The 22,866-nt window shown below is 37.4% G+C and overlaps 1 protein-coding gene across 5 annotated transcripts in view; it reads left to right on the forward strand.

Annotated features, from left to right (window-relative positions):
* The first annotated feature begins 7,526 nt into the window (after nucleotides 1-7,526).
* Nucleotides 7,527-22,866, forward strand: part of si:ch211-288d18.1 (USP6 N-terminal-like protein) — a 29,594-nt gene continuing 14,254 nt past the window's right edge. The window contains exons 1-3 of one of the 5 annotated variants that reach the window (XM_047807389.1): nucleotides 7,527-7,721; nucleotides 20,869-20,942; nucleotides 21,015-21,088. In XM_047807389.1, coding sequence (XP_047663345.1) covers nucleotides 20,936-20,942; nucleotides 21,015-21,088 — 81 coding nt within the window. In that variant the 5' untranslated portion in view covers nucleotides 7,527-7,721; nucleotides 20,869-20,935. Of the gene's footprint in view, nucleotides 7,722-19,402; nucleotides 19,627-20,868; nucleotides 20,943-21,014; nucleotides 21,089-21,184; nucleotides 21,267-22,866 lie in introns of those variants that run through there. The other 4 variants (XM_047807327.1, XM_047807362.1, XM_027136900.2 and 1 more) reach the window with 4 other exon arrangements.

A 22,866-nucleotide genomic window follows, 5' to 3' on the forward strand; every position in this document is an offset into this window, starting at 1 on the left:
TCTTGTTAGTTTCCTCTTAAATACCGAAATCTAAAATGTAAGAGGAATTTCAGAAACAGATAAAGATTGCCTGACTATTGTATTGCTTGCTACTTAACTATTAAATGTTCTTTTTGGTTTTTGTGACTAACTTTGGTTAATAACTGTGAAAATGTACCGATTTGAATGTTTAAGTTGACTGATACATTTAAAGAATCAAATAAAAATACAAAAAAACATGCTTAAATAAAGCATTTCATAAATAGAACATCTCACATTTATCAATATAAGTTCTCTAGTTGCTAAGTAACAGCATAAAGCATACTGCCATTTATGTCTGTATTAATAAAACACATTTTTGTTTTCACCATGCTTCTTGGGTAAAAGAAAGACTAAGACTATTTTGTCCCAAGAATAACATCTACTTTCACCCATTGTACCAATAGCAATGACCAAGAAGCATTTTTTTAAAAAAGCATGTGAAGACATACAAAATCCACACTGGCTTATTTAACAACAACTGGTAACTAAGAACTAATCATAGTGGAAGAGAGAAGAGCAGCTGCTTCCAACAGCTACTGCTTCATCAGGTCCAATAATTGCTGACCTTTTCAGTAGCCTTTTCATGCTCAATAAAAAAAAGTACGGAGCATTCCCGCCCACTGAGGCACTGGAGTTTACATGTGCTATGAATACAGCCATCACCTGTAAACACTGAGGGGAAACCCTTTACAGAGTCATTAAACAGAACCCCCTCTTTTTCTCCATGGAGGCCTCAACAGGGGTTCAAGTGTTTGGGAAACTCTTTCTGTATTTGTTGTTGCTATAACACACTGTAGATTTAGTGTATTATTATTAACAGGGTCATGTTTCTATGCCTGTGGAAACAACCTGGTGTTCACTGTCACGGGCGAAAGTACGGAGAGGAAGTACGGCTCGTGGAAAGCGAACTCCTGCTTACAATCCTCTGTTGTTCATGAACCTCACTCTTCAGTCTCACAGAGCAGTTACTCATAGCCGTTACGCACGACCTAAGAAACACTTTGGAACTGAGCCCACTTTTACTTTACAGTAGGAAAAGTCTGAACACTGTGCATACATTGACTATGGATAAATTGATGCACTGTGTCAAATCTAGTTCAAGTTGAATCTACTTTAAGTTATACTATGTCCTGGAACATAACTGAAAGATTGTGGATATTTTATAGTATTAAATGTTAAAATATAACAATGTTTTCAATTAATTAAAAAAAATCAATTAAATAAGAAGATCTTAGCCAAATGATAATAACAAGCTGGTTGCCTGAATCAAACATCATCCTAAGAATTTATGAGGGGGATTTTGTGAATAGAATTTTCTAAAACAAATAAAACTGCTCCCAAACACTAAGGTTTGAACTCTTAGTCTCTAATAACTGAGGAGGTTAATAGATAAGACACTTTGCCTCAGAATACTCATGAACTGACAGAGAGTTTAAATCACTCAGATAGATTTTTTAACACTCTTAATTGACCCTTTCCAGTGTTAATCTGAAACAGCTGCTGTCCACATAACGTAAGGAACCTCTAGTACAGCTCTACAGTGACACAGTGGGTGAAAGCCCATGATGAAGGCAAAAATGTGAAACAGTGCTCCTACCTTCCTTATGCTTTCCATCTGGCATACTGTCTCCAGCTAGGACATGTTTAATTTAACTCTGAAAGCAGGTGGAGAGTGAAAGAAAATGTTCCTTACTGTGTTACGTTGTCGTTAATTTCTATTACAATCTGATATTCTTCTACAAAGCCAGCATTACTACTAATAAAATGGAATTTCAATGTTCTATGAATAAATGGGAAAACGTTCTAGCATGCATGTAAGCAAATTTAACATCGGTTCACCTTAGGTCAACTCATGACAGTTACAACTATTAGTGACACAAATATTCTTGTCATCTTACATTTTTAATACAACATTTGTACAATGGAAAGACTAATTCTTAAAAGTAGTTTTTGTATTACTTCCAGGAAATTATATTTCACACAATTTACAGTTTAGCCAACATCCAACGAAGCCAGTGGACTGTTTCCATTGAGACACCATAAACAAGTTTCAATTCATTAGTCTTGCATAGTGACAGAGAAATGTTCTTAGAAAATCAATGCAAATTAAGTGCGAAATGATTTCCAGACCATTGGAATGAAGAAACTAATTACTATCACAGACACAAACAGCTGCTTCAGTGCTTGTCAGCACTGGAAACTTGTTTCCAGTGACATGTTCTTTTTTCATAGCCTTGTAATTTTGTTGCCCCAGTTGTTTTTTCTGACCCCTCATTGCTCACCTACATGGTCAAGTCAATGGAGCCACCCGCTGTTGTTTGTGGTCTTTATTTTTGCACCAGCTGGCAGAGGGGAAAAAGGAAATTGGGGTCAGGAATGACAGTCATGCTCCTTATTCTGTCCAACTGGCCCTTCCTCAGTTTGCCAGCAATGAGGAAATGCCCTGGACCCCAATCTGTCCACACAACCAGAACGGGAAAACAAGAAACCAGAGTGTGTAAGGAAGCTTGCTCTCATGATCTCCAGTCAGAGACCTCTCAATAAAATACAAAATCAACAGGATAACAGTGTGGTTAAACCCACAATGCATTCCTTAAAGGCATTCAATGTTGAGCAAAAAAACAGCAACTATGTAGCACATAATACCATCACAATACTGTAAATGTTGCAACACCTGTATTAATAAGTCCTGTTTAGGGCTACATGTATAAAGGTTATAAGCCTCTAAATAATAAATACATACTTTTGATTGTATGCTGCTTTATTTGAAAATGTCCAAGATTTCCTTTTAATAGTGGTGAAACAAAAGCTAAGGTTAAGGACAATAGAGTAGTTGTCAATTATAAGGCAGGTTTCCCACAGACAGAGTGGCATCAGACACAATACAGATTATGAGAAGGCTATTATGCAGTACAAGCCACCCAGGATATAAACAGAAGGAGCAGGCAATGTCTGTTATTTATTCTTTAACTATCTATGTATGTGGTTGGATTGATCAACTGCCCTGAAATGATTTCTTAAGGTACCAACGATTGCAAAACACTTTTTGTGTCTTGCGTCATTACAGCAGCTGTGTTTTATCTGTGCTAGCTTTTGTTTAGTCCCCATCTCATGCGCTGAACAATTCAAATTTAAATATGAAATACAGTTATAAATACGTTATGAATGCAGAATGCAGTAAGGCACTTACTTTGATATTATTTTCTCATTTAACATTTTGCACAACACTCTAAACCGATTTTTTTTTTTGCAGACAGGGCAGGAGCAGATGTGGAGATAAGCTGTGGCTTTGATTCAGCTTTTAGCATGAAAAGGCATTTTTTCAATCAGAAACGTAGCTCTAAAAGGAAGTTTACCACAAGGTAAATTTGCTCTAGCCATTTCATGTAATGACCAAATTACATTCAACAATTATTCTGCTCTCCTCTGTATCTTTGCTTTCTTCTGCTGCTGTACTCTTTTATCTTTAGAACGGAAGCCTGCTTTATACCAAATCAAACACCAAACCTCATCTTCTCAAAGCTGTTGTGCACCTGTGCTGGGATCTTTCAAGGTCTTGGATTGGTTATTTTACAAAGATGATTTCTCAGTAACAGAGTTTGAGGGAAGAAGAGCAGAAACAGGGGTCTGCTTAACTGTATTGAATCAGGTTACACTGCCTTGGGCTTGTTCTCTGCTTGCAAACTTCAGGACACTTCATCCATTTTCTGCTCAGTAACATTCTCTCAAAAACAAAAGCACAAGCCCTTACTATAAAACTTAATTTTATTACTGTATCCCATCGTCCTCACCCAGAAGGTGGCTAAACTGCAAACCTTTATTATATCTTGGTACAATCAATAATGGAATAATAATATGCTAAGGGAAACAGAATGTTCTTATTGATTTCCCATTCTGCACACTAAAGAGCTTCTTAAAATCATATATATTCTTAAACAGCCATGGATTGCATAAATGGATATATAAGGACATGCCCCTGGTCTACTCATTAGTGATTGTATCTCCGTTCTGACAGCACTGTTCTTAATTTAATTCTAGAAATCTAGTTTTTGTCTGCATTCTCTCCTTTTTATTGGATGGTCAGACACAAATTGACATATAAATTGAGCCCTTGGATATAATTAAGTCAGATAAAGAAAGGTAATCTAGTGAAAAAAGGCAACCACTAAGATAATACTACCCATGCAAATGAAAGTTCCCTAGTGTATCTGCTATATTTCATTCATTCATTCATTTTCTACCGCTTATCCAAACTTCTTGGGTCACGGGGAGCCTGTGGCGTCATCGGGCATCAAGGCAGGATACACCCTGGATGGAGTGCCAACCCATCGCAGGGCACACACACTCTCATTCACTCACACACTCACACACTACGGACAATTTTCCAGAGATGCCAATCAACCTACCATGCATGTCTTTGGACCGGGGGAGGAAACCGGAGTACCTGGAGGAAACCCCAGAGGCACGGGGAGAACATGCAAACTCCACACACACAAGGCGGAGGCGAAAATCAAACCCCCAACCCTGGTGGTGTGAGGCAAACGTGCTAACCACTAAGCCACCGTTCCCCCTCGCTATATTTCATAAACAGTAAATTTGGTAAGTGAATTGGAACTTAGCAAATTGAAGTTAACGTAGAAAGTGAATACTAACTGAACAGCAGCTCCGTTAATTCCTTTCCATTGCTTCTCTTTTTCTACCCATCCCGAAGCATCCAGAGATTATACTATAGCTACAGTTGCATTCTGTGTCATGAAGATTTTGGACCTTCACTGAGAAGATGCCAACCCTGTGACGATCCTGAGGCATCTAGAGATGTACCAGCTCCAGTTGGATTCTGCTTTATGAAGTATTTGGAGGAGATGCCAACTACTGGTGGTCTTGGAGGACAACAACCTCCCCAATCAATACAAAACTGTCAGACTGTATATTTATAATCACACCCTTCAGTGTCACCCAAATGAGGATGGGTTCCCGTCGAGTCCGGTTCCTCTGAAGGTTTCTTCCAAGAGTTTTTCCTTGCCACCTCAGCTCAGTCACCTCAGACTTGTTTGTTGGGGATAAATACAAACAGAATTAAATATAAATCTAATAGAAATCTTCATAAAATATAAAATTTTTGTTCTGTAAAGCTGCTTTGAGACAATGTCCATTGTTAAAAGTGCTACACAAATAAATTTGATTGAACGGCACAATCCTAATTCTTATGTTTACATCTTTTCAATCTTCACACTGATGTTGCTGAGTGTTTAATGCTCATTTATTTGTATGTACTACATATAGTAATAACACCACTTTGTCCTGTGCTTCTGTATAATCACATGGTCTAGAAATGTTTGCCCATCAAATGAAATGTCCGGTTCATGTCTGTTGGTGCATCTGTCAAGCTGTATTGCTTCTTATGCCATTTATATGATTCCGTGGTGAACATGTTTGGACAGGTCAAGTCAGGTGAAGTGTTATTTTTCTTTTTTTTTCAGAGAGTAGATTTTTTAAAAATATCTTGGATAACGCAAGGCAATAAGTTATGCCGAACCAGGCAAAGGAACAAAGGAAAAGGCGTAGCCTCTGCTTCTAACCAGAGACAGCAAATCCCCTCAGAAAAATAGACTTACATAACCCACTGTGCACCTGCAGCGAGCAAAGAAAACTTAAAAGCCACAGTGTTTCAATGGGTGGATTTGAAAGAAGTCCCAAACCAACTATCATAATGCAAAATGTGAAGCAATCATGATGCAGAACTTCTTTTATCTGCAATTACATAGTGCTGAACTTTGCCACTAGTTCTGTTAGTATGATACATACTGTAATGACTGAGAAATTAATGATTGTGACCTTTCAGAGACTGAGGGAATGTCTCATCCTGATATGATGGGGAAGAGCCAACATAAACAGAACACAGAGAAAACACCCAATGAAATTTTAACTGGAGCTTCAGATCTTGAAGGGTTAAGTACTTGATGCCTCTGAGTTTTCAACAGATGGTAAAGTTTTCTTTGAATTTGCTTCCCCCTTGTGGTAAAATAAAGTAAACATCACGTAAATAATAATAAATACAATGCTTAAGAATTACATATTGGAAATTCAGCACTTTGGTGTGTTAATTTAAAGAAGTTCCTGTATTAATGTTTAATAATTAAAAGGAGTTTAACAGCAGCATCATTGCAATACAATGGACAGAATGAGGCAACAATCATAAATATTTTGTGAGGCCACATTTGACGTGTGTAGCAAATGGGAATAATTACAGCACACTGTTTTACTGGCAATCTCAGTTACAACATTATTATATCCTTTTGTAATCACTTAGTCCAGACACAAAAAAAAAAGAAAGAAAAAAAAATCATGGAAATGAAGTTGCATGCTGAGTTTCCAGCATGCAACTTCACTCTATTAACTGCTAGTCCTTGTGAAAGGATTTACTTCATTTTCAGCAGTTTGATTCCTGTCCTTAGGCAACAAGTGTAGACTGCACAAAATCTCTTGACCTTATAAAACAATTGAAATGTAACTGAAGGGACTAAATGGAACAAAGTCCCATAAACTTGTTATTATTGGAATGGAATTAGTGAGTTATTAATGGAAACTGGATCAGTTTGAGTGTCAGATGGAAGATGGAGTGTCAAATGTACTATCAGATGGAAAAAAGACAAAGAAAAAATTAAAAAAGAAAAGAAAAAAAGAAAAAGGGAAAAGTATTGTAAATTTATGGTGCGGTACTATCAGAAGAAGTTACATCCTTGAACATTTCTGAAATTTGAACTTTATTATTAGAAATTGTTACATAAATTGGTTATTTAATCCTGACATTAATGACATTAACTTACAGTATATTCTTATATAATATATATAACTTATATTCTATCTATAACTTAAGTGCTTCCTGCTTTTTTGCACTTCCTAAGCCATAAAGAAACATATTCCAATATGTGATTCTGTGAATTAAGCAGGTTGCTAGGAGTTGGTGTTAGGTTTGGAGCATCTGATGGAGCGTCTTGGTTAAATTTGCCATGCGGCTCAGAATATCTCGGATGCTTGGTCTTAGTATGTAGTGTACAAAAGCCAGCACTTTATCGAAGGTGTTTTCTCGAAGCCTACAGAAAATTAAAAATAAACAAAAAACTAAACAAACCAAACCAACCAATTCAAGCAAAACAAACCCCACCAAAAGGCCTCCTGCATTTGCCTGCATTCAGCCCATACACTCCCTACTAGAACCCTCTGGATGTGTTTAAATTTGAAAAAATAATAATTAAATTGAATGAATGAATGAATGAATGAATGAATGAATGAATGAATGAATGAATGAATGAATGAATGAAGGGATTAAAGAACATCTGAACACCTGAATAAGTAGTAGATCATATTTTTTCTTCTGCAGTCCAATGATCCCTTGGACTGTAGCTCAGACCTCCACTTGGCTTAGACACGCTTGTTTATAATATAACTGTGTTGTGAGGCGCCATGTGGTGATGTGTTGCGCATGCGCAGTACGTTTACCCCCTCAGAGCAGCGTCCTCGCGTCGCCGCCAGTTGTCGCTGCGCATGTGCCGTGCTGTCAAGCTGCGCTCGCGCTGAATACACACCGGACTCCTGTGTTACCGGAGAGCTGCTCGGTACAATGTCCGCGTTTCAAGCATGAAAACATCGGATTGTAGCTGCTGCACGGAAATAACACAGGAGTGTATCCTCCTTAAACGGTAATGCTTCTTAAAGCATCTTTCAGCAGACAGCTTTAGTTCTCGCATTGTTATTGTCTGTTATTCGCTGAAATCATTCGTTTTAATATACACTTTATTAAAGAATATTCTTTTCTATTCTCTTCTATCTTCATGCCCTTGTATATTATGTATACTATTCATTTAAACCATCATTCTGATTGGATTGTGTTTTGATCTTTGCCTACGTAAGCACCGTACCGTTTTCGCATACTATTTATAGTTATAGCCTTAATAAGCGTACTGTATAAAGTCTGGTATGCGCATTATATTTGCAGGGTTGACGTTTCGCAATCACTTGATCATTTTTAAAAACAGAACAGAACAGAAAGAAAAATAAACAAAACATAAAGAATGCTATGCTAAAATATGCTATATAACGGTTACCTTTTTAAAACGAATACAGATATCAGTCGTGTTGCATGAAGTTTTGGACTGTAGATGTGTTTATAATGTTAACATTATGTGTGTGAAACAGCTTGGTGTTTCTTTTTCATGGTCTCTGGTAACTGATGAGATGCTCAGACATGGTAGTAAGGGCTTTGTTTGGACAGTGTTGTGTCTAATCATGGGCCTTTACAATTGCCCTCCTACTCCATCTCTACAATCCCCTGCTAATCCTTTCCTTAATTTGGTTTACACCCTTATATCCAGAGAGACTTAAATTATCTAATATATATATATATACAACTTAGCAATTGAGGGTTAAGGGCCTTGATCAGGGGCCCAACAGTGTCAGCTTGGTGCACATGGGAATCAAATTCACAACCTTCCGATTGATAGCCTAACACCTTAACCAGTGTCAGCTTGGTGCACATGGGAATCAAACTCACAACCTTCTGATTGATAGCCCAACACCTTAACCACATGTGTGGTTTGCCTCTCTTGCCTCCTTTGTTATGCTTATGGTTTTCTTTAAAGATTATTTTGTGATTCTTTGTACACAATTACATGCTGTTTGTTGTTATTGCTAAAGATGAAACACTTGATTGTGTTGGTTGTCCTATATTAAAATATAAATTGGATGCTATTTGTTCCTTATAGGTTTGTAATTTGCTTGCAGTGTGTTATCTTGTATATTTATACAATAGAGTACACAAGAAATGATGTTGCTGTGTGAGATATAATGGCCTGGTCATCACCACCTACTCATATAACTCAGGATGGCAGGTGCTTTGTTAGCACCTATACTTATAACTAATTTACTGGCAACAGATGTGCTTTTGAGGGTCAAGTGTTTACATCCGAGCCTTAGAGTGTCCCAGCTTAATGAAAACATGTGTATAGTAGCTTAATTTGTATGTTGAAAGCAGGCATAGCAGACTCAGTGGTGCTTAGAACACTCTGTCACCCAGTGAGACAAATATCATCAATATTAGCCATCATAATTTATGATATTGTATGGCATAATTACAATATGTGGACTAGTATGATTCTTTGCATTGGTAAAATGTTTTGAACAGTCATTGTAGGCAGTAGATCACTTCAATTTTACTAGAAAAGATTTGCTCTCGTTTACAGTTTTTGTTCTGTGATATCTCTGAGCATGAAAATATGCCCATTATCCACCCACAGCCCTGTATCACATGAGTCATTAAGGCCTCTGCAGTATTGTAACATAGATCTCAGCATTTCTCTTACTGTCTGCTATTAAATATTCTAAATGTATAAAGCTTGCTGTTTTGTTTTTTCCTTTAGTTCTTTTCTGGATTCTAAGCTTTCCTGAATCGTAGCATCTTGTGATTCCTCTCCCTGAATCTTATTTACCTTTGGCAATCATCCTGACACTGGATGTTTACTCTGTAGTCAGTGTGTAGTGAAAGAGTTTAGCACAAACACTGCTGGCGCCCTCAACCAAATGTTTGGGCTCTTATAAGATGGTGGATTACTCAGAGAGATTGGCACAGATGTGTAAAATACTGTTGGAAAGCGAGGTTCAACATTGCTGTTGCTTTGTCACTGCTTTGAAACGATGTTTGATGAAAAGACATTTCAGATGTTCTTTAAAAGCTCCTGAAATTTTCTATATTATCAACATTTCCTTTGTGAGACCTTTCTTATAGAACTGTTTTGATGAGGCTCTATAAATCTGATATTTTTGTACTATGTTTATTACATATTTATCAATTCTACAAAGTGCTGTTACTACTGTATGGTTCTTTACAGTAACTATTATTTCTCAATTAACTAGATGATGTGGATCTCAATGCCAGTGTCACTGACAGAGGTACGTCCACCACCAGCAAGTCTATTCCTTTTTGTTATTAATATCTACCTGAAATAACCTTAAAATATACTTCAAAAAGGAAGGAAGATATTACAGGAAAAAAAAAACTTTAGACAATTGGCTTTGCTGTGAACTTGATCATGTTTGGATCAAATTTTGGAAATGGATTTTGAGTTCCTGAACATGTTGATTTAAAGTGACATCTTTGTATGACAAACAGGAAGGATGTTATTGCAGAAAAAACTATTAAAAACCTGATGGCGTTGCTGGAGATTGACTCTCCATCCATCTGACCAGTAACACAGAGCCTTAATTGTTGAAACACTGCTGCCCATAATAGTTAGTCTTGTCTAGTTTATAACAGTCAGCTGATTTTCCTTCCTAACTTTTCTGATTATTGCATATAGCCCTTTGGTGTGTCTGCTACATTGGTTTCACTGAACTTTACTGTACTGTTGCCTTGCTGCTACCAGCTCTTTCACTTAGCTCGTGCGTCCTTATATTTTCTCCATATCAGCTAAGGTGTGCATCCCATATCACAATTGTCATTATACTGCAATTAAAACAAGACTGTGTAAGTCAGTGTCTAACATGCTTCAGCTGGTTGATGCTCATGGTCATGTTTAAGGCTTGTTATTATCATTAAGTAAAAAGTATATATGATGCTAGATGGAATCCACCATGGTGGCCAAGAATATAAGGATGTAGAATTTGATTTCTGAAACCATGCAACACAAACAGTAAACGTACATTGTATTTGCAACATATTATAGCTTTATATATAGCATTTTGTGGTCCTCACTGATAAAAGTGCATGCATGTTGTGTGCGATAGAGCCTCTCAGCTAGGACAAGGCACCTTCTGTTAGCTGAAGTGTTGTGAATCTGTACGATGGTACAAGGCGGAGATGGCCCATCCAGATGACAGCGAAGGGATTGGCAGTCATGCCAGCCCTTTCACTGGCTCGGTTCCCATGTCTCTTTCTAGTGGCTGTACCTAGTACCTGTGTTGTCTGTCTGTAAATAAAGGACACCTTTGGTTACAACTGGTGCACAGGAGCAAACCAGGATGATGTCTTGATGAAAGAAAACTCATTGTCATTACTGCAACAGGAGAGTGGAGATCTATAGAGAAGCTCGCCAACTAAACACATTGACAATGCAAACTTACTGAACTGAGGCTGTTTTCTGTCTTGTCAACTAACACACACAAGGAAGGCTCTTAACAAACTCTGTCAAATATTTTATGTTATGTTATGAAATGTAGCAGATAATCTAGGCTAGGTATGTATTACATATACAAAATACATATACATTTATTTACCTATATACATATACATAAGTATATATGTAAATGCAATGCTACTACTGTTACTGAATTCCAAAGTAGCGATATGATGTAGTGCTAAGAAACTTTACAGGCTATGAAGTGTAGTTTCTCATTGTTTTTATGTGATAAACACAGCACGAGTGGGGTGTACGATGTTTGAAAGCCAATGTCGACATTTGATATCACCAAAACAAACACGCCCCTAACCCAAATGGGTCCCACCCCTGTATCGATAGCTCCGCCCACACATACATACGCAACCCAGGCAACTAATGGAAAGAAATGTGTCTTTATCATAGCTGAAGGGAAAAACAATATGATTGCAGATAAACAAACAAGCAAAAATGGCACACAAGCATAATCATGCAAAGGACGGCATATATTAGTTCTGTGAAACAAAGCAAAACCAATGTTACTCACCTATCGAGAAGGAAAAAAGCAACCTCGACGTCCCATCTCAGGCCGTCCTGCTCCTTCAGTTCTCTCCAGTGCTGGAAAGCTGATCTTATATTAACACGGGTCCTGCTTCATACCTTATCATAATCCTTTTTCCCGCTTTTCGTTTTTATCCGCCATGTCAATGTTTCAATCACTTTCTGCTCACACATGTGCACTGAACACTCTCCATCGCATATTGACAAGTCACGTCCCTTTCTTCTCATTGGCTACACGTTTGTTTTGTTTGTCGGCCCGACTCACATACACCCCATTGTACACCCCACCTTTAAGCAGAAGGGAAACCTATTAACAGAAACCTACTGTATTCCTCAGAAGGGAAACCTTTAATGATTAATTCACAATAAATCATTATTAGAAAGCTGGATTTGTTGTGTTGTGTAGTCAAATAGACTAAAATAAATCAACATGACCTGTAAAGATTGTATAAGGTTTGAGTAAAGATTGTATAAGGTTTGAGTAAAGTTTTTTAGCAAAACATTCCATATTATAAACAGAATGCTCTCCAATGTTAAAAGGTATACTTTTGGCTGAGAACACTGGGGAAATTTATAGATTACATTTTGAGCTTGAACTTGAAGAAGCGTTAGATGTTTGCTGGACAAAGGAAAACCGAAAACTGGAGAAAACAACCAAAACAAAACCAGGAAATCCTCAATAATTTTGTTTTAGTATGTATAAGGAATTAGACTTATATATCGTATAGTCAGATTTAACCCCATAAACTTCCTGAACTTGATAGCAGGTCCACACTTTCCTTCCTCACTCATGTGATGTACCTTTTTTATTAGATATTAGTTTTGAAGTAATTTAGTTAGAAGATGTATGTCATGATTTTTTAAGGTAGTCTCGGACCTTTAGGGTTTAAATTGTTATAACTTTGCATTTAAGTATCGCATTATAATATTGGTCTTTGTCTGTTATATTCTTTAACAAATGTTGCTATATCTGCCATAGAAATATAACTCGTAGATTTCAGCAGCCTGTGGGTAACCAGTTTTTAGGCCAGGACAGAATCCCAGATCTAGCTGGGAAGTCATTTAACTAGTTTGATAGCCAAAGGAGTTAGGAAGAGAGAGAGAGAGAGAGAGAGAGAGAGAGAGAGAGAGAGAGAGAGAGAGAGAGAGAGAGAGAGCACCAGCCGTTAGGCCTTGGCTCCCCAGGCGCAGCTCTATTTATAGTAGATGCTGTAAAATACATGCCCACAGGTCAACATTTTCCCTCCATTTTCCCATAAACATGAACCAGTTGAGAAAGGTAGGCAGGCCTCTGAAATTAAAAGCTTCGGACTTGGTGAAGGAATCATGCTAAACTACCAGGAAACCAAGCAGTCTTTCAAGAATTTACACTGGACAGCAGGTACTGGTGAATTAGGTGGAAACACTATATAAGTAAACGTTGAGGACAGCTTATTAAACACACTGCAGCATCCTGTACTCTCCTATCAGGTTCCCCTCTTTCTGTGAATGCAATAGCTCTAGGAGATTATAACTCGGAAAATAACTAGAAAAGCGGAAGATGAAAAAGCCACTCAGTGCAAGGGTATGGCAACAGCAGATCCACTTGTCTGACATCGTCCCTTTCTTATAGTTCCAGCTAAGAAAAGTTGCTCATTCCATCCAGTCTAAATGACTATGTTTTGTTGTATCAATAGATTGATGGACAACAAAATGCTATCAGTTTCTTTAACCGATTTCTCCTAATAGTATATGTGCTTCTAAATACTATTGTTTTCATACTACCACTGTTCAGTGTCTAGCAGAGAATGTCGTGACCTTGTTTGATTAAACACATATGACAAATATAGTTACCCTATGTGCATTTTAACAATGAAGTACAGTCATCTGGTTGGTGTTTTTCTTGCAGTCTTTTGATCTCAGTGTCGTATAGGGAGATTCGCCCCATAGTATATAGAGGGAATATAGGTAGGTACCACATAGTACATACCAAACCGTATATAGACATTTATCCCATGTTGTAAAGGTAGGATAGCAAATATTATATAGGAAATTTATTCCATATTTTACAGGCAGTATGGGATTTACCCAGCAGTGTTTGCCTCAGAGTATGTAAGACACATGTTCATATGAAACGCAATGTGCATGATAGCACACATTATCTATTTATTTGCACAATTCTAAAGTCTGTCTTTGCACATTTTTGTTTTCTCTCTTTCTATTTCTCATACTCTTTCTGGTCTAAAGTAAATGGTGAAGCATGCAATAGGAGGAGCAGTAGAGATGCAAAACCACAGCCTTTCATTTTCCACTTTCCCACTGCTTTTGCTGTCTCAAAGACAGATGAACTCATGGACCTGTATTCTGAAAAGCAGATAGTTTCCACATGTAACCACAGTTTTTTTTTTTTTTCAACAGCATGGCCGACTGCAGGGCGTCTGAGGTTCAAAGACAACAGCGTAGTGTCCTCTAGTCTTTAGCGCAGACTTCTCTTGCCCTTTGTATCAGGGCCTCAGTCGTAAGCTATCAGTCAAGCGGTCCTCACTCTGTTCTTAAAAACATCCGCACTGCCCTTGTTAATGGCTTCCAGTGCAAAGTGCTGGTGATGCAAGTCACAGATCTGACCTTTCCTGGGGGTTGGGAGAAAGCTGGATGTTTTTGTGTATGTGTGAACACAGCATGGGCCACAGATGCTCTGTAAGGATTTGTTTGCCAAGACTAATTGCAGAAAAATCTGTACAACACTATTGCTGTCTATTTTTGTACAAATCTTGAATGTTACTACATGAGAGCATTCACACAAAAGTCCAGTTATTTTAAAACAAATCTTCAGTTTGTTCTTGTCTCAGATGACAGATTCCTTAGAAGTCATGTGTCAGGGAATGTGGTAGCCTAGTGGTTAAGGCGTTGGTTGTACGTTCGAATCCTATGTTCAACTGGCTGCCACTGCTGGGCCCCTAAGCGAGGCCCTCAACCCTAAATTGCTCAGTTGTATAAAAAATTTTATAAAAAAAAAAGTCGCTCTAAATATGGTCTGCTAAATGCTGGAAATGGAAATGGAAAGTCATGATAATCGGTGAAGGTGTCTACTAAACATGTTTTAATTGGGGAAATCTAAGAATCCTTGTCAGAGGTCCAAGTAAGGGTCTAGAACTTAACATTGTAGGTGCATAATATGACTTCATAATAAGGGACAATAACAAGATGGCATACAAGGTTAATGAATATAAGGCTTAACACAAACCAGCTGAACACATAATGGTAAGAAACCAATAACATGACAGGGACAGAGACAGGTCTAGAACAGAAACAAAGGCACATGATGGAAACTCAAAACAAAACAGACAAAGGAGCAGCGTTTGTCAACGCTCCGGTAAAACTCACTGCAGGTCTTTTTAAACCCTATAACCACATGCCTTGTCTAAGCTGTTACAGAATACATTAGAACACCAGACATACCAGAAACTGCAATTTTCCAACATTCAGTTATATGTAATTTGTGTATATTGAAGAGGGATTTAAACCTGAAGGATTGTGGTTATGAATGCGAGACACATTACTACAGTGACACAACCACAACTTCACTGGCTGCTTCGAGGAGGGTTTTTTTAGGATTAGTGAGTGGACTTGGCAAGAAGGCATTGTTCACAACTACCTGATTAACAGAATATGCACACACATAAGGCGTAGATGTCAACAGTTCAATACTGTCTTGCCTCCGCAAACAGGGACAAATGCTCCAGCTAATTACTCAGTTACAAACAACATCGATATACAGATGACTCATGTCATGTTTTTCTCAATATTTGCAAGCTTGCATGGAGGATCAACATTTGCAGTTAGGTAACCAACATATGTGGTTGCAAATGGCTAAAAGTTTCAGTCTTATTCAAGTGACACTTCAAACAAAAATCTTGGCTTTCTTAGAAGTTTAGCAGTAGCTCCTGTATTTATTCAGAACCTAAAGAAGCATTCAGTGGTTAAAACCTCAAGTTAGGACAGCTTATTTTAAACTTAGCCTCACATCACTGAACTATATTACGCTTTCTAATTCTTAGAAGGAAAGTAATATAAATCAATCATTTTCCTTCAAATCTTAATCCTTTTCCCAGTGAATCCAATAAGCTCTGAAATGTAACAAGGCAGCATGCTGTCACTCAAGTCTTATTTCAGCATCTGTCAGACTGATTCTGAAATTATACCATCTCCAGGCATTTGTGTAGAGTTTGATATGGTTGAAATTAAAGCTTTCTTGAACGTATTCCAGTATATTGGGATGCTGCTTGCCAGGTTTGGAATAACATCCTTTATAGTTATAATCCAGTGCTTCTTGTAAAATAGTTTGATCCAGATGCTAATTTTTTTTACGGAAATAGTGCCAGATTGAAGCCTTTTATCTTCAGCACAGACTTGGAAGCTTTAGCTCATACGTATAAATTAAAGAGGCTGTTTGAAAGATCTTTAATCAGTTGGGTTTCTTTAAATTTACGTACAAAATTGAATGTGGGATGAGATCCTGAAATATAAAAGAATGGAATCCTGTATAGAATCCTAGGATGATACCTTAACCAAATTTAATCTTACAAATCTAGTGTTAACTATTTTGGTTTTGCTTTAGCAGTGTCTCAACTGTGGTGGTCCAGCAGGTAGGTTGTCACCTGAAAACTCCATTATTCAATCCTGAGCTTGGGTTGCAGTCTGTCTGCCTGGGTTTCCTCCTGGTTCTCCAAATTCCTTAGTGACTGTGTGTGTGTGTGTGTGTGTGTGTGTGTGTGTGTGTGTGTGTGTGTGTGTGTGTGTGTGTGTGTGTGGTGTCTTAGATGGGAATGACGTCCCATTTAGGACGTATTTCTACCTCACACCCAGTGGTCTCAGGATAGGCTTTGAATCCATTTAATGAAAATAATTGATTAAATGAACAGAATCTGTGAATGAGTCCATCTGATTCATTCATAGCAAACTCACATAACACACTCCTGTTGAAACACAGACGTAACTGGCTGTGCCAGTGGGATCAGATCCAGTGAGGATGGAAGGATACAAAGGAGAGGGCTCTGCACATGGTGTCATTTACAGCACTCACAAAAGGCACCAGACTGTTTCATGTGAACCCTTGGCCTTTTTATCCTCCCCATCTGTTCTATGCTGAATGAACAAGTATGCAATTGTGCAGTTAAGTGTGTGGCTGCATGGAAAATTTAATATAAATGGGATATTTATCTATAGGTTAAAAAATGCAAAATACTTAAACAAAATCAATTTTAACAGAAATGTTGTTAGGCTAAATTAGAAAAACTTAGTAGAAGCACATTTGACTGCAATTGAAGGTCCGCATCTTCTTCTGTATTTTAGCTTTGATTTTAGAAAAAAATTGCTGAGGATTTGTCAGACTCCATTAGCCTTGCCAGATATTCTGTTAAATTTCAATACAAAATATTGGTGACGATTTTTTTTACTTTGTATTGTGCACTGATCCCGTTAGACACCATCTTGTGTATTTCGAATGGCAAAAAGGAGAGAAAGCCCTTATCGGAAGTGAAAGTGACGTGACATACGGATAAGTATGGTGACCCATACTCAGAATTTGTTCTCTGCATTTGACCCATCCAAAGTGCACACACACACCATGAACACACACCCGGAGCAGTGGGCAGCCATTTATGCTGCAGCGCCCGGGGAGCAATTTGGGGGGTTTGGTGCCTTGTTCAAGGGCACCTCAGTCGTGGCCGGCCCGAGACTCGAACCCACAACCTTAGGGTTAGGAGTCAGACTCTCTAACCATTAGGCCACGACTTCCCCCACAATGAAAGTTATGTGGAATTCTCTAACAGTTGCTTTGGTAAAATGACAGCAGCATGCAGTTGTGTGTGGAGTCACAGCCCCCTGAGAGGATCACTGTGCTGACATACATATACAACAACTGACATATGGCAAGATCTGTTTGTAAGCACAAGTGACAGAAACTACTGTCAACTGTGCAAGTGCTATATTACAGGTGTGGTAAAGCAGACCAAATGACTCACGAGGCATAGCTACTGAAAGTAAAGTTAGCGGGTTTTTGAGTAAAGCGGGTTTTTGAGTAAAGGTTTCACAAAAAAATATTTGTGAAAAAAATAAATAAATAAATAAATAAATAAAAATAAAAAAATATATATAATATATTTGTACAAGTTCTCCTCACATATTGTAACACAAGATGTTAATAAAATAATAGCTCAAAGGAAGAATATTTCTGTTCCCCAGACGGTAAACAGGATTAAAAACAAATAATATGAACCACCAAAATTCGTCTAATAAAGATCTCTCTGTTTGCCTGTAAGCCACAGTGTCTGTCTGTTAAAAGAAAACAAAAATAACTCCTTTTCTTACACAAATTTTTGGTTTAGTTTATGTATGTAGGAATTGGTGCATTTGTTTTATTCTTGTTCCTGTAAGCAGTGCTCTTCCCATTAGCTGATTATATAAAGTTTCCACTGTCTTATATCTTTTCGTCTGTCTTTATTTCCCAGTGCTGTTCAATTCCCTGTATTTCAAATTTCATTTCCTGTTATTTATGATCCTGAGTTTATAACACTGATCTTGTTCTGATGTAACAACTCACTCACTCATTATTGTTATGATGACAGTCTTAGCAAGTTATAATTTCCTGAATCTGTTCAGATTTATCTGCTTCTTATTGTAAGCTTATACTGAACCAAATGCAAGATCGTTAAGCTGATTTCAAGATATATTTTAGAATTTTTAAGCTTAAAATGTTTGTTTTACTGGCAGATTAGCGTGCTAATTTTCAGCAATGATTAAAAAGTACCAAAATGATCTTTTAATAGAATAAAAAAGCTTGGAATAGTAAAAAAATATCTTATAATAAGAAATTATAACAAAGTAGATGAGATTTTCATATTATCGCTTGTTAAAATGTCATGTTTTAATGTGTATCCTTATTTATTATTTATGAAGAGGGGTCTCCAGAGTCAGAGGTGTTTAACATTCAATGGGAGAGTCCTCAGCACTGAATGAGGATGAGGTTCCCTTCTGAATCTGGTTCCTCTCAAGGTTTCTTCCTCATATCATCTCAGGGAGTTTTTCCTCGTCACCGTCGCAAAATTTGTAACTTAATTTTAAACTTGAAATTTTTATCATTTTTATGTTTCTATACTTTTGTAAAGCTGCTTTGAGACAATGTGAATTGTTAAAAGCTCTAAACGCTATATAATTAAAGACGTCGTGTGTTCTGCTTTCTTGGAAGCAAAGAACGATCGACTATGACTGCTATAATATAAGTGACAACAGCTGTATTACAAACGTTCCAAAACTTTCCAGCCTTTAATTTATTCATTAACAAATTTTGGGAGTAATTATTTATGGTTGTGTAAGAGAAAATAAAATCACTAAAATCAACTGCGTAGTGAATAGTAACTCCACTCCGCAATCGACCTCATCACACCAGCCCATCACTGATTATTTACCTTTAACAGCAGGTCTTGTCATGTTTTATTTCTTGCACATTGTCAGTTTAAATTTAAATGATGTGTAATGAGTAAACTAAAGACTCCAGTAAAGAGTGAGCTGTGTCTGTCAGTGAAGAAGGCAGACAGGGCTCAGTTTCGTTTGCTTAGTGTAACAGTGCGTCATGCCCAGTGTGGGTGCTGGATTCTATTTCTGTTTTTGTGTATGTGCTGCAGATGTCTGTGGCCCAGAGGAAAGGGGACAGAGTCAGCACACTAACAGCTGAAGCTTGGCACAAGCTCTTGTTAGCTCCAGGGCCTCCAAGTTCCCATGAGGTTAATATTTCTCAGACTGAAAAGAGACAGCCTTCAAATTTCCAAAACAGGCTTCAGAACATCATGAACGTTTTTGTCATATAATGTCGACTAGAACACACCTCGGATTAACGTCTCAGGGCTGCTTGGATATGTGTGTAAGTTCCCCACAAATTGTAACTTTTTATCTGGAAATTGGTATAGATAACGCCATTAAGAAATGTTTTCCAGGTACAGCACCTTTCTACTAGAAATATGCTACTAAATTTCTAAAAAAAAAAAATGGACTGGCTTATTTGAAAAAGAGATGCACATCAGTATAAAATAAATTTATATGTGATTGGATAAACTACAAAATGCTATGAATCCTCTTATAAAAGTCCTTAAAAATACATTTTCCGAACCAGAACTAGATGGTGTTTAACCATGGCTAATTGTTATGTTAACAATCTTACTACAATTGTCTATATTATTCAGTAACTACTGACAGGCTAAACAAACAGAAACAGGCTTCCTTTTGTTAGGAATTTTTGTTCTGTTGAATTTGAGTTGCACACAGAAGAGTTGTGCTCCGGCATCTTTAACTTATGTGAAGGCGAGTGAAGCTGAGCTCCAGTACTATAATTTGATTGGAATGCAAATGATAGAATGGTTCCACTGTGGTGCAGCAGAGAGTGTTGCCATCTCATGGCTCCAGAGTTCCAGGTCCGACTCTGAGCTTGTGATTCTGTCTCCGTAGAGCTTCTGTAAATATTCCCCCTATGTTCTCTGATTTCTTCCTATTTCCAAAATGCTGTCCGTTCGGATTGACTAGACTAAATTGTGAATTGTGTATCTGTATATGTGTGTATGCTGTATCATACTGTAACTTATGCCCAGTGGAAACACTCTGGATTCATGTGTTCCTGAACAGGATAAAGATAAATGGATGCATGTAAAATTTATCATAATGATGCAAAACAGTTTTATGCAGGAATGATTTCGATGATTTAATTTCAAAACCGTGAAATACTTTCATCAGTTTGGGCAAAATGTATTGTTCGTTTTTGTGTGAACTGAAACTGGATTACAAATGTACTGTCTACGTATTAACAACGTTCTAATATTAAGCTTTCATCTGAAACATTTATATAGACTGAAAGCTTATTTTATACAAAAACTCTTAAACTGGGCTCTTAATTTAGGCTCAATTTTATACAAAAACTCATAAAGTAGACTGTTAATGTGGGCTCTAAATGCTAAATTCAGACTCTTAATTCAAATAAAGCTTTCTTTCATCTCGGTAGACCTACTTCAAAGCTATACACATAAAGATGAACCTCTACTGTGTTTATACCTTACGTGTAAACTGTATTTGGGTTAAAAAAACACTTGCGTTTACTCTTTCTTTTGTATTCTAGATCATTCACTTGATTTGGACGAGTGGTCTTGCGGTGCACACTTTCCCGGTCATCTCAGAAAGATGAAATGTTCCGTGTGAGTCCTCTCCAGCGTTTTGAACGTTTGACCTAAATTGTTATAAGCAATATGTGTTCTGTGTTTGCAGATATTGACATGAAGAAGGATATAGAGGTTCTGATAGCAGAGGAACGTGCACAGATCATCTCTAAATATGATAAGGTAAGAAACTGTTTACTTGTCTCATATGCAAAGATATGTCTTATATAATAGTATTATATATATTTTTTTATTTTTAAATTTATTGTATACTTGCAGGAGGAGGAGCTCACTCATTTTTGATCGTTTTAATAAAATACGTCACTCAAGGAGGGAACCTGTGGTCAAAGATGAAGTTCATGTAACGGCGTGTGTGTGTGTGTGTGTGTGTGTGTGTGTGTGTGTGTGTGTGTGTGTGTGTGTGTGTTTGTGTGCTGTTGCTTTATTTGTACAGAGAGGTTTGTGAGAGTGAAATCTTTATACAGTGATGCTTAAGATTTAACGATGGTGTGGCTGTAGCTTTTTGTTGCTGCACTGCTCCTGCTTACCTGACAAGTAGGCCTTCATTTCTATAGGGAGCTGTTTCATGTAATAATGTGTTTGGATACATGGTGCTGTTTCTGGTTCAACATCCTAGTTACAGTATGCTTCAGAAATCTGGCATATCCCCTTAAAGAAATGATTCACTGTTCTAGTGCTGTCCTTGAAAATGATGTTGCATCTGCTTGATCAGTTTTGGCACAGCAAATGGTCCCCCATGGCCATTTCACCTCCCAGAAACATGCCAGCAGGTGGTTTGGCTATGTTAAATTGTCCCTAGGTGTGAATATGAGCATGCATGGTGCTCTTTAATAGACTCTCATCCCATCTAGCATGTATACTTATTTCCTGGAATAGGCTCCAAAAACACAGTCACAAATCACACAATACATTTCACCATATTCTATTGGCCCATTAAGTGAAATTATGGGATTATGTTTTTTTTTTTTTTTTACACAAAAAACATGATTTCATTACATTTAGTAATTTTACTTTAAAAATCTATCTAATCCATCCATCCATTTTTTTGTACTGCTTTTCCTACACAGAGTCCCAGGAAACCTAATTTACTAGTTCAATTAAGCAGAGTGGGTGTCATCAATTCCTGCAGTATTGATCCAGTTACGTTTCACCGTGATGTTTTCACTGACACAGAGAAATTTCTATAAGTATTCAATGAACCTGTTTAACTCAATAGAGTAGTGGGTAATGTCGAGTGTATGGTGCTTGATTCTATTCCAGAGCTTTGAATTTATCATCAGATTATATTGTCAGCGTGTTGCATGGCAGTAGGAGATGAGAAACGCAAGGATTTCCTTTTTACAAGAGGAAGCTCTGATATTATTTGTTCTTTACAAGTGGTTGAAGAAAGGAGGTATAAAACTGATGGCTGGCCAAGTTTACAGTTTGTTTCTGCTTAATCCTTTTTATTTTTTCTTTACTTTGTCCTCAGTTCTTAGTTAATGTTTTTAATATTTGTTACTAAATATTCAATTTTTTAGGTTTTGCTATTGGATTTTTTTTTTTTTTTGGATTTGTATGTGTGTTTGTTTTACAATCTATACCTTTACAGGTTAGCGCTTTGTAAAGGATTTAGACTGGTGACTAGGCAGTAGGAAATAGTTCACCGATGGGCACAGGGCATTCTTTGGGATTGATTTGTCCATGACATGATTGTGGCTTTGGCAGTAGCACTGCTTTTATTGTGTAATTGGAAATTGGGAACTGTCTGATCTTTGGGCTATAGGTCTGTCTAATGGTCTTCCTGTTTCTGTTCTCAGCATAGGGGCAGAGACATCCATTTCTGTCCTCATCAGCCCATAGAATTGATCCTCACTGTCCGGACGCGCTTTTAAACCTCAGTGTTAATAAACATACTGGATGAGGTGAAGGATACTCTGTGAGGCGATTTTGGGCATGTA

The sequence above is a fragment of the Tachysurus fulvidraco genome, chromosome 1 (genome assembly GCF_022655615.1).
Source record: "Tachysurus fulvidraco isolate hzauxx_2018 chromosome 1, HZAU_PFXX_2.0, whole genome shotgun sequence".
Taxonomy (NCBI): Eukaryota; Metazoa; Chordata; class Actinopteri; order Siluriformes; family Bagridae; genus Tachysurus; species Tachysurus fulvidraco.